The sequence below is a fragment of the Gekko japonicus genome, unplaced genomic scaffold (assembly GCF_001447785.1).
Source record: "Gekko japonicus isolate JY-2015 unplaced genomic scaffold, Gekko_japonicus_V1.1 scaffold437, whole genome shotgun sequence".
Taxonomy (NCBI): domain Eukaryota; kingdom Metazoa; phylum Chordata; class Lepidosauria; order Squamata; family Gekkonidae; genus Gekko; species Gekko japonicus.
In genome coordinates this window covers 140627-151952 of record NW_015160223.1, presented here as the reverse complement: position 1 = coordinate 151952, position 11326 = coordinate 140627, and the positions used below count along the sequence as shown (strand labels likewise).

Sequence of the window (11326 nt, the reverse complement as noted above, 5' to 3'; positions counted from 1 at the left end):
AGGCGCATGCAATCTCGCCACCCCATAGGACAGAAGCCACCACCATTCAGCTTTTATATATGAGATAAATAAAATTAAGTCATAATGTTATTATTTCATCTTATTAAATTTATTATTTATTTATTATTTATTATTTAGATTTCTATCCCGCCCTCCCCGCAGGCTCATTAAGGATCATTCAAGCAGTAGTCATGCCTGCGGTTAATAAAACTATTTAGTTTCTTTTACATTCCAAAACATGTAATGTTACTATAGAAAGATCTGGAGAAACAAACAGAGGAGTTCTCCAGCTGGAAAAGCAGATTACTTACTGCTGGTGTAAATTTGGGGATAGAAGCATTCCTGAGAAGAGGCAGCTATAGCCGCACTCCAACCTTGATCTTGGCAGAGCTGTGCTACTGAAGTACCTCTGATTTTTTTAAAAAATGGATCATCTGTATGCAATTAGATGGCATAGCAAAAAATACACTGTAATGCTTACCCACTTACCTTTCAAACAAAATCTAGAGGTCACCCCTGGAGGACAGTTTGATAAATCGACAAAATTTATTCTGCTTAGATAATTTTGTTTTTATGGGTCCATAAAAAGAGGGGGTTTTCATACAGAACTCTATATTCTATATTCACATTTGTACCTCTGGTGTCTGATGAATTAATTCAGCCATCCCACCAACCTCAGCCCTTCAATTACTAGAGAAGAGAAGAAGAAGAGAAGAGATTGGATTGGATTTATACCCCACCCTTCACTACCCAAAGGAGTCTCAGAGCGGTTTACAAACTCCTTCCCCTTCCCCTCCCCACAACAGACACCCTGTGAGGTAGGTGGGGCTGAGAGAGCTCTGACAGAAACTGCTCTTTTTCAAGAACAGCTGTGCCAGAACTATGGCTTGCCCAAAGTCATCCAGCAGATGGAAGTGGAGGAGTGGGGAATCAAACCCAGTTCTCCCAGATTAGAGTCCATGCACTTAAGCACTACACCAAACTACCCCTCCAAACCCAACACTCCCTTACCTCACTGTCCTCGATAGCTTCTTCACAACCATGCAAAGCCTGAGACACACTCTCTGTACACTGTGGACACAACCACACCAGGTCCCGGAATACCTGCACCACTCCTGCAATGGAACACAGCACTCAGTATGACCAATAGCTTCAGAGTCACTATACGAGAGGCTTCACAGATGCTGACCTAGCTAGGAAGAGATATGCCTAATTCATGTAGTTTAGGATACTTGCTTGAAGCAAAGGAGTTTGCAGATTTCTCTATCCTATTGATGTAGGAATTGCTTACAATGTATATTAAGCATGCAAGTGGGGGCTGAAATCTAATTTATTCAGCATCTGTAAGGACATGAAAATTGAAGGAGAAGAATGATTACATGAAAAATGCATAAACTAAAGAATGACTGAAACATCAATAGTCTCTGCCCTGTTGCCTTTAAGAGATCATTGAATGTGAAATTTTGACTCACCCTTTAAATAAGAAGGGTTAGAATAGTTACCTGAAGTTATATGCTCTTGTTTCAGTTCCAGGAGCTCTGTTAGTATCCTGACACACTGCTCTGTGTATGTCCTAGCAATGTTGCCTGGAAAAAAACACAAAATCATTCAAACTTTAGTTTGACACCCAAAATGTATACTTAAGTACCAGCACAATCACAGTCTCCCCAATGATGGGGTGACAAGTGCCATCAAGCTGCACCTGACCTAGGCAACCCCATACGGTTTTCAAGGCAAGAGGCAAACAGAGGTGGCTTGCCATTGCCTGCCTCTATTTATTAACCTGGGATGTCCTTGGTGGTCTCCCATCAAAATAGTAATCACAGCCAACCCTGCTTAACTTCTAAAATCTGATGAGATTGGCCTAGTCTGGACCAGCCAATCAGGCCCTAATGATATAGGCCCTTAATAAATGATGTGAGAATTTGTTCCATCTGTTTTGTATTTAAATGATTTTCATCATTCTGTCCTGCAAGGAATGCAGGATACTGTATGTACACTTTTTCCATGCCGATCAACCGAATTTTATCCTCTCAACAGTGAGGGACATTATACAGACAGATAATGACAAGGCAAAATCAGCTGGTGAGTTTTATGGCAGAATGGGGATTTCTGGTATTTAGTCCAACATGTAACCATTATAACCATATTGGTCCTCATATGGAATCATTTTCATCTGGTGGTGGTGGTGGGAAGTACTGTCAAGTCACAGCTGACTTGTGGCGACCCCACAGGGTTTTCAAGGCAAGAGACATTCAGAGGTGGTTTGCCACTGCCTGCCTTCGTGTCACAATCCTGGTATTCCTTGGAGGTCTCCCATCCAAATACTAGCCAGGGCTGGCCCTGCTTATCTTCCACGATTAGGCTAGCCTGGGCTATGCAGGTCACCTACTGGCTGGCCCTGCTTATCTTCCACGATTAGGTCACCTACCCTGCAAAAAGTGTTCTTGTGGGGAGTTACAAACAATATGATTCTGAATAAGAACCTTACACAGGAGCATTTTGTTCATGGGTTCCAAATCTAGATGTCCACAAGGCACATAAAGGTACGGATTTGGTTTCGGTGTATGCAGTGTGCATTTACTTATTTCTTCAAATTTATATTCTGCCCTCCCTGCAAGTGAGCTCATGGCGGATTACAACAGCAACTCAAAATAACAATTAAAACAATGTAGGAAATAAATAATTAAAACAGTTAAAACAAAGAATATGAGTTGAGAACAGATGGCACTGTAATTTACAAATACAATGCTCTCAGAACTGGAGCAGCTGGGGCCATAAACCAGACTATAAGACCTTCTCATATGGGCCGTATTGGATGGAGAGCTTCAGCGAGCTTCAACAATTCGTATGTAGTGAGCCATTACAGTTTGTTTGACATAAATTTTGGTTTCTAAAAAAGCTATTGTGCTGCAGAAAGAAAGACAACCCAAACGCAAGTGGATCAGCTCCAAGATCAGTAACAGGAAGTAAAGACCAAGAAAAACTCCTTTGCACCCCAGTCAGCTTAAAGTGGTCACTTCAAAAAGGGGAAATCAGAGAGTTTATGAAAATATGGTGACAAAACAGGCTAGGCTAATCATAAACAGGAAAACAAGAGCATAAAATGAAAAGCAGAAAAAGAACTTTTAACCTCAACATGTATATGAACAGTGAAACCTAATACCAAGAATTCAAATAAAGTAAGATAATTTATTGGCAGTAAAAATGTCTATATTCCAACAAAGACTTGTCTTGACTTGAATGTTGTGGTTCTACTTGACTGACTTGATTAGAACTTTAAAAAGTGAAGTTTACCCTGAGCTATGATCAAGGCCATCTTTGTAACTTATTTAGGAGATTTTTATGGTGCCTCTTCAGAGTTCTGCTTGAGTATCCAATTCCAAGCATGTGCTGGAACATCTAATACGACAGCACCCATGTCAGACAGCTTTTATTAATTTTTATTAGTGGTGGTCAAGAACCGTATGTGGTGGCTTCAAGAACACTAGAAAAGCTTAATAACGCTTTTAGGACATTATGATTCTGAGATATGCCCAAACTTTATGCTTTGAGACTAAAGCCAATTGGTACTATGCAACAGATTCACCCACCCACCTAGGAGGGGTCTTATTCTTTTTCAGTCCTGAGGAACAAAGAATCAGTCCTCAGAGTCCTTTTGGGGGGGCACTGCTGTCACCTGCTTTAGAAAAAAATATGCATTTTCCACACCTTTGACATATTTTTGTGTGTACAGTCATTCACAGAAATACTGTTGGTTGACTTACCTATGGCAAAAATGGCTCCTTGTGCAAGCTCTGCTGACACATCAGTGCAGTAGCCTCTTAACTCCTCCAGTATTTGCTGCACATTCTCATCATTCACTAGTTTGCACAGCACCTCCATCTTCTGGCATTTGATGTAATGTGGTTCCGAGTATGAGCAGAAGAACTTCTTGTAATGGCTGCTGAAGTGGCCAGGAAGGCTGTCTAGAATCTGACGCACATGGCACAGGGCAGTGAAACAGAGTTCCCGACTCTCAGAGGTACAAGCAGCCAGGAGTGGGCCCTTAACTCTCACCAGCACATCTGTCTGCACATGTGGAAAATCTTTAGCCAGCACTAAAAAGAGTTTTGTGGCAGCCATCACTACACTGGGGCTGCTGCTCTTGAGATACCCATCCAGTAAATTCAAGATGTCAAAGAGTTCTTCCTCACAACGGGGCTTGTAGCACAACAGAAAAGTCAATACCTCGCTCTGGCCCCACTGATCTAGGTCAGGCATCCTGCCAAAATGAGAAAACCAAAATCACTGCAGTGACCATAACTGCCATATGTTTTACTTAAAATAAACTTGCAAGGCCTCAGTACAGTTTCTCCAAGTTGCAGGCCAATTATTTCACAGGCCCATGCCTTCAGCAGACCCAAACACATACAACAACAAGAACTGAAGACCTGTGAGACAGAAGTTGAGAGACCTGCAGTGTGATCCAAATGCAAAGTTACACTCTTCTAAGCCAATTGCCTTCAATGGAATTAGAAGGGTGTAACTCTGTTTGCGACTGTACTGCTGGTCAATTAACCAGCATCTGAAAGAAAGCTAATTCTTCACAACACTGGTTTTACTCCTGCAGCCACAGCAGACGAGACGTTTTGTAAGTCCTGAAATCTTCAGGTCTGTTTCTGAACTAGATATATGTTAATTCTAACAAGTTCTAGGAAGGATATGTGAAAATTCTCTTATCTTTAAACTTTAAGTGATCTCAAACATTTAGGATCCACAAGAAGCATAGCTTGAACTGGGATAGAAAAAATAAGCTACCTTCTGCTAGACTACTTTAAATTTAATTTTAATCTATTTTTAATAGTCAAAGGATACTTTAAAATATCCTGGAAAATATCCACAGTAATAAATGTACCAAACGCTGCCTCGTATTATTGCAGGAAGATAACTTGGACTTGGATTAATATCTTGGAAGAGGCACAACTGCCTTCAAAATTGTAGGAGATGAAATGGGAGAGGCTGAAAATCTCTGTTCACATCACTCAGCAGATCTGTATTATACCTAAGAGTAGGAAACTCTGCAGAACCTTAGAGGAAAGTGTGCAGACTAAACAAATAATCATAGCAAGAATAAATGAAACTACTCCAAAGGTGCCCACAATCACAAGATTAAATGCAAGGCCTAGTAGATTCAAAAGCATGCATTTTTATCAGGCCCAAACCAATTTGGACTGGAACTTGTCCAGAGTAATCCATGGGCATTTCAGTTTGCAAACTGTATTTACTATAAATACTTAATTTATATCCAGCCTTTCTCCACACTGGGGGCCCAAAGTGAATTACATGGTTCTCTCCTCATCCATTTTATCCTCACAACATCCCTGTAAGGCAGGTTAGGTTGACAGCATGTGACTGACTTGAAGTAACCAGCAAGCTTCCATCACATCTATTTAATTTACTTTAAATATGTATTGCTGTCTTTTGAAAAGAATGGTCCTCAAAGTAGGTTGTAACAAATAATTTGTTCTTCTCTCTTAACATCAGCATAAAACCACAGCAATACTACAGAATTTCCCAAAAGGAGAGGGTCTCTAATAGAAAGAGTTGATTGGCATAGCAATATCAAGAGTTAAATTTGCTGAGCAGATGGTTTGGTGTAGTGGTTAAGTGTGCAGACTCTAATTTGGGAGAACTGGGTTTGATTCCCCATTCCTCCACTTGCAGCTGCTGGGTGACCTTGGGCAAGCCATAGTTCTGTCAGAGCTGTCCTTGAAAAGGGCAGTTTCTGTCAGAGCTCTCTCAGCCCCACCTACCTCACAGGGTGTCCGTTGTGGGGAGGGGAAGGGGAAGAAGGGATTGTAAGACACTCTGAGACTCTGAGTGAAGGGTGGGGTATAAATCCAATCTCTTCTTCTTCTTCTTCTAACTCACAAAATGAACTGGAGTCATCATCCTTTGTGTTCACGTGATGGTCTTAAAGAGAACATACCTGTTAAGGAGATGGTGTGCTATGGGTTTATTGATGACAACTCCTCCTTCATATGCTAAGATTTCCTCGAGTGCCCTCAGACAATTCACGACCACAATAGGATCTTGATCACGAAGCAAACTATACAGTTCATTAACTAGTGCACCGTCTATAAAAAGCATGGCAGTTAATGGCTACCTGAACTTTAACTCAATAAACATCTGCCCAGGAAAGATACTCCTGCAGGTAGCAATTATATATGTCAGGTATGTCCAACAGGTAGATTGCGGTCTACCAGTAGATCGCAGAGGGGTCAGAGGTAGATCACCAGCCCCACTTGGTCTCCTGGTTTGCTGGACAGGTGTTTGGGGTTTTTTGATGATTGTTTGGTCGTATTTTGATTTTTGCTTACCAGTAAATGACAGAAGGTGCATTATAAATTGGGGGGGGGCGTGCGGTGGAACCCAACTTTAGTGGGTTAAAATCTAATTTGAAACTCACTGGCACTTTTGGTCGGAAAAAATAGATCACTACCTGTTTGAAGTTGGACATGCCTGATATATGTATATGAGGGTGTGTGTGCATGTATTAAAAAATCAGCATTAACCGACTTCACAACAACATGTGGGCTGACTGCAGAAATTGTGAAATGACTGGGAGGAGGGGTAGAGAAGAAGATGTTTCACTTAGTAGACCAGATCCAGGAAAGTCTCTTTAGTAAAAGATGTCCCATTTTTAGGGACTTCAACAGAAAAATCTAGTTCCATAAAACCATGACACAGCATGTAGGTGAAATGCAAATAACTTCCCTTTTCTATATGTATTGTAACAACAGGAACAGTGTGATTGGGGGTGGGGAGGGGATATTTATTTATTTATTTATTCAATTTATACCCCGCCCTCCCCGCCAGAGAAGGCTCAAGGCGGCTTACATAGAAGTGTTAGAAGCATATAAAACAACACAATTATAAAGCATCATAATTGGTCCTGAGCAATTACAAACCAACAAAAGAGTGCTAGTGGCAATATTGATGGCAGTTGTAATGCTGCATAGAGATTAACTTTATCAACAGAGATATTTACCCACTTCACCGTCCCCTTGGAGCTTCTGCATCTTTGCACATCCAAGAACAGCTACTCTCCTTACATAGGAGGCTTTATCTCGCAGGCCATTCAGGATTGGCTGTTGGATATACTCTTGTATGCCAGGCATCCTAGGAATATTATATGCTATCATGTTTGGAGTCCTTCTAAATGCCTCTTCATGCGTTCTGTGCTGCCCCTTAACCTGCCATTTAGCACAATGACAAACTGAGGCCTCCTTAATGCCACTGCGTTGAAAGAAACTTCCAGCAGGTAAACAGGGAACTGCCTTCCATTTTCTACAAACTTCACTGTAAACTATCTTCAAGCCATTTTTTTAAAAAAGGGTTATCCCAAACACTTCTCTAATCTTCACTCTCTGCCCTTCCCACGCTTTCTTTACAGTGCTTTAAACATTTACACTTGTGGTGGTCCTTGTCACCTTATCTGGGCAGCTAGATTATTGGCAGCACAATTCCATGTGTCTGGTTTTAGCTGCAACAGTAGTTTGCATTGTTATAGTTTAAGTGGTACACAATATAGGAACACAGGACAACTAGCTTTTAAAGCAAAACAAGCAATTCAGAATAATTTCTACACAGAGAACCGTGCAAAGTATGTACAAACTTTATGTTGATTCTGAGTTGGGTCTAAATCCCAGAACACGTGTGAAGGCTTGTACTCTTGTACCATTCTTAACTGCTGACACTTAAGTCCAGTTCTGTGAACTGCCATGCCAGTGCAGTAAATTATGCATCAGGTCATCGGGTGCTAACCAATAAAATCTGTACTGTGCTAGTGAAACAAGACCCATGGTAAGCAGAACCACTTTATTTCCAAATCAAATCATTGTCTTACCTGAGACTGCACATGCTGCGTAGGGCCAGGCCTCTAACCATGGGGTTGGGGTCTGAACAGTCTTTGCGCAGAGTGTTGACAGCTAAAAGAGCTAGATCTGGCTTTAGCGGAGCATATGTACACATGTACAAGTATACTAGCTTCTTCTGAACAATATCGATTGTAGCACTAGCTTTAACCATTTCCATAAAGATGCTCGATACGTCTATGCCTTGGGTCATATGCCTGCAAACAAGACAAAACTTATTTAAAAGATGCATTTCTAATTACATTTACTTTAAAATCTATGTTACGATCATAAGAAAGCCTAACTGGTATCATTGCCTGTATTAGGATAACCTAATACAGGAAAGATTGAAGGTCAAAGAAGACGGGGACAGCAAAGGATGAGATGGTTAGACAGTGTCATAGATGCAACGAAAATGAAGTTGAGCAAACTTCAGAGGACGGCGGAAGACCGGAAGGCCTGGTCCATGGGGTTGCGAAGAGCCAGACTCGACTGTGCGACTGAACAACAACAAAAATTAGGATAACCATTACATTATTCTTGTTCATACTAGAAGGGGCTGACAAATTCACGAATTGCCCACAACATTCTAGAGGAGAATATTCACCCGCATTTCCACCTCAGTGCAAGAAGTCTAAGTACAATCTATGATAGGATCTGCATTAATCTAAGTTCTACAATAAGGAATAAATTATACACCTTACTCCTTCCCTTTCCCTTTTAAATTCTGCAAAACAAAGCAAATATACCAACATCATCTTTATATATCTTAGACCTCAGTATTGGAAGAGGATCTGAGAGCGGTTTGTATGGAGTTTTCTTTCTTTAAGCATGGGCTACAAGTTTTTCTGTGTGAATAAGAGAACAAAAACAGGGAACCAAAGACCATGGGAAGAAAGACAGGAAGCTGCACAGTGCACTATTTCCATTCTCTGAATCCAGGTAATTACAGACAGCACTTCTCCATTTTACATTTTTTAGAAGTTATAATTTTATGAGAACTAAGAATATGCTTTCCATAAAACCTGGCCCAATACAGTGCAGTAGATACATGGAACATAACTGAGCAAAAATCTGTGCACTGTATCTTGAAACACTACAGAGCACTTTTTCCACAAAATATACTTTAAGTATATGTGGATGGGGAAACAGAGAGGGAAAAAGACCTTGGGGTCATAGCAGATAGCTCAATGAAAATAACTCAGTGCATGGCAGGGGTGAAAAGGTAAACTTCATACTGAGCCTTCGGGGAGGGCGGGATAGAAATCTAAATAAATAAATAAATAAATACTGGGGATTATTAGGAAAAGGATTGAAAATAAAACAGCCCATACTGTAATACCCTTATACAGAGTTATTATAGTGCGGCCTCATTTGGAATACTGTGAACAGTTTTGGTCATTGTATTTCAAAAAAGGCATTGCAGAAGTATAGACAAGGGAACAGAGATGATTAAGGGGTTTAAGCACCTTTCCTGTGAGGAAAGGCTAAAGAGACTGAGGGGGGACATGATAAAGGTTTATAAAATTATGCATGGGGCAGAGACTGTGGACAAAGAGAACTTTTTCTCCCCTCCCCAAAATACTAGAACTCAAGGGCATCTCATGAAGGTGACGGGCAAAAGATTCAGGATAGACAAAAGGATGTTCTTTACTGAACAAGTTATTAAAATGTGAATTCACCACCAGAGGAAGTAGTGATGGCCACAACCACTGATGGCTTTAAAAGAGAACTAGATATGACTAAAGAGAGCCTCCACAATCAAAGGCAATAAATCTTTGAATGCCAGTGCTAGGAAGTAACACTGGGGAAAGGCCTTGGCCTCTGTGCCCTGGTGTTGGTCCTCTAGAATAACTGGTTGGCCACTGTGTGAGTTGGCCCCCTTTCCTCCTCACTGATTACTGGTATTCCAGTTGGGCCTTCCCAAGGGATTGGGTCATATCGACAAACTCCTTGAAAAACCTATTATTTTTGAGTCCAGTGTTACTCTTCCTTCAGTGAATGACCTTGTACATCTATGCAAAAAGATAATAAGAACTGAATTGCACTCTTCTACACTTTTGGAATATTGCCAGGTGAAACATATCCCAAGAGGACTTAGAATCAACAAGGAGCCTGGTTTGTTTCTGAACAACAAAAAATTCCAAAAGTGATGAGGTTCCATCCTTAATAAATGTTCATTAGACCGTATGATATTAATTATAGAGACATCAAGTCAATCTGTCATCGAATGGAAAACACTTCTGGATACAAAAACATCTATCTTGCATAAATCTTCATCAGGCAACACTCTTGAACATAAATTGGAACAACTGGATATACAATTTAAGAGCTTAATGTAACAACTTCAAGAGTTCAAATACAAATTTTTCCATGTGACAGGATGGATTATGACAACAACCGAGTGTACAACTAGGTAGATGATAAATTCACATGTAAGACTACATGTAAAGTCTCTTTTGTGGACTCTTCTGACTCCAGAATAAAAGCTTCAACTTCCCTCTCTTCAAACAACTATGATGGGGAGGAATACATGACTGATAACGATTCATTCACCACAACATCTTTTTTTGGAGCTAGGGCCTCACCACCCTTCATGAGAAGCATTCTGTCCACCAGAAACGAGACCCCCTTGGGAGAAAAGACAACACAAACCAAACACAAAACAAATACTCTGATCTAACAGGACTCTCAAAAAGCTGTAAGAACATGTTCTAAACAGAGGCTTGTCCTTTGTACCCACACCTCATCATGACCCAATAGAGACCAGGCTGGATATTTTCAAGTTCATTAGGAATTTGAGATTAAGGACTCTCAAAAAGCTGTAAGAACATGTTCATTAGGAATTTGAGATTAAAAACTTGGGGGGGGGGAAGATGCATTAGGAAACAGTTCTTGTACTACTTATTTCCACTCTGCTTCATATTTTATACCCCCGGGTCCAGTGCCTCTTTCTATTCATGTATCTCTTTAGATAATCCGTTTCAGATATATATTATAAAATGGTAAAAAAGATTTTAAAAAATAAAAAATTTAAATTTAAAAAATGTTAAAAATAAATAAAATGGTGGCATTATATTGATGACATTTTTGTGTTATGGAAGGTACCTTAGAAAAATTACATACATTCCACAATTGGCTTGACAACAGAGATATGAATTTAAAATCTGAATTACAGGAGCTGCGGTGGCTCAAGTGGTTGAGACGCTGAACTGCAGGCTGTGGAAGGTCGGTAGTTCAGCAGTTCAAGACCCGAGAGCTGCATGACGGAGTGAGCTCCTATCTCTAGTTCCAGCTCCTGCCAACCTAGCAGTTCGAAAGCAAGAAATTGCAAGTAGGGAAGGTAACAGCGTTCCGTGCGCCTTGGTGTTTAGTCATGCCGGCCACATGACCACGGAAATGTCTTCAGACAGCGCTGGCTCTTCGGC

At 40.6% G+C, this 11326-nt stretch overlaps 1 protein-coding gene across 1 annotated transcript in view; it reads right to left on the bottom strand.

Moving 5' to 3' along the window:
* Window positions 1-11326, bottom strand: part of AP4B1 (adaptor related protein complex 4 beta 1 subunit) — a 26630-nt gene that overhangs the window by 7302 nt on the left and 8002 nt on the right. The window contains exons 3-8 of the mRNA XM_015411444.1: window positions 7892-8116; window positions 7034-7164; window positions 5972-6119; window positions 3768-4264; window positions 1503-1586; window positions 1012-1115 (exon numbers count right to left, since the gene is read on the bottom strand). Coding sequence (XP_015266930.1) covers window positions 1012-1115; window positions 1503-1586; window positions 3768-4264; window positions 5972-6119; window positions 7034-7164; window positions 7892-8116 — 1189 coding nt within the window. The remainder of the gene's footprint in view (window positions 1-1011; window positions 1116-1502; window positions 1587-3767; window positions 4265-5971; window positions 6120-7033; window positions 7165-7891; window positions 8117-11326) is intronic.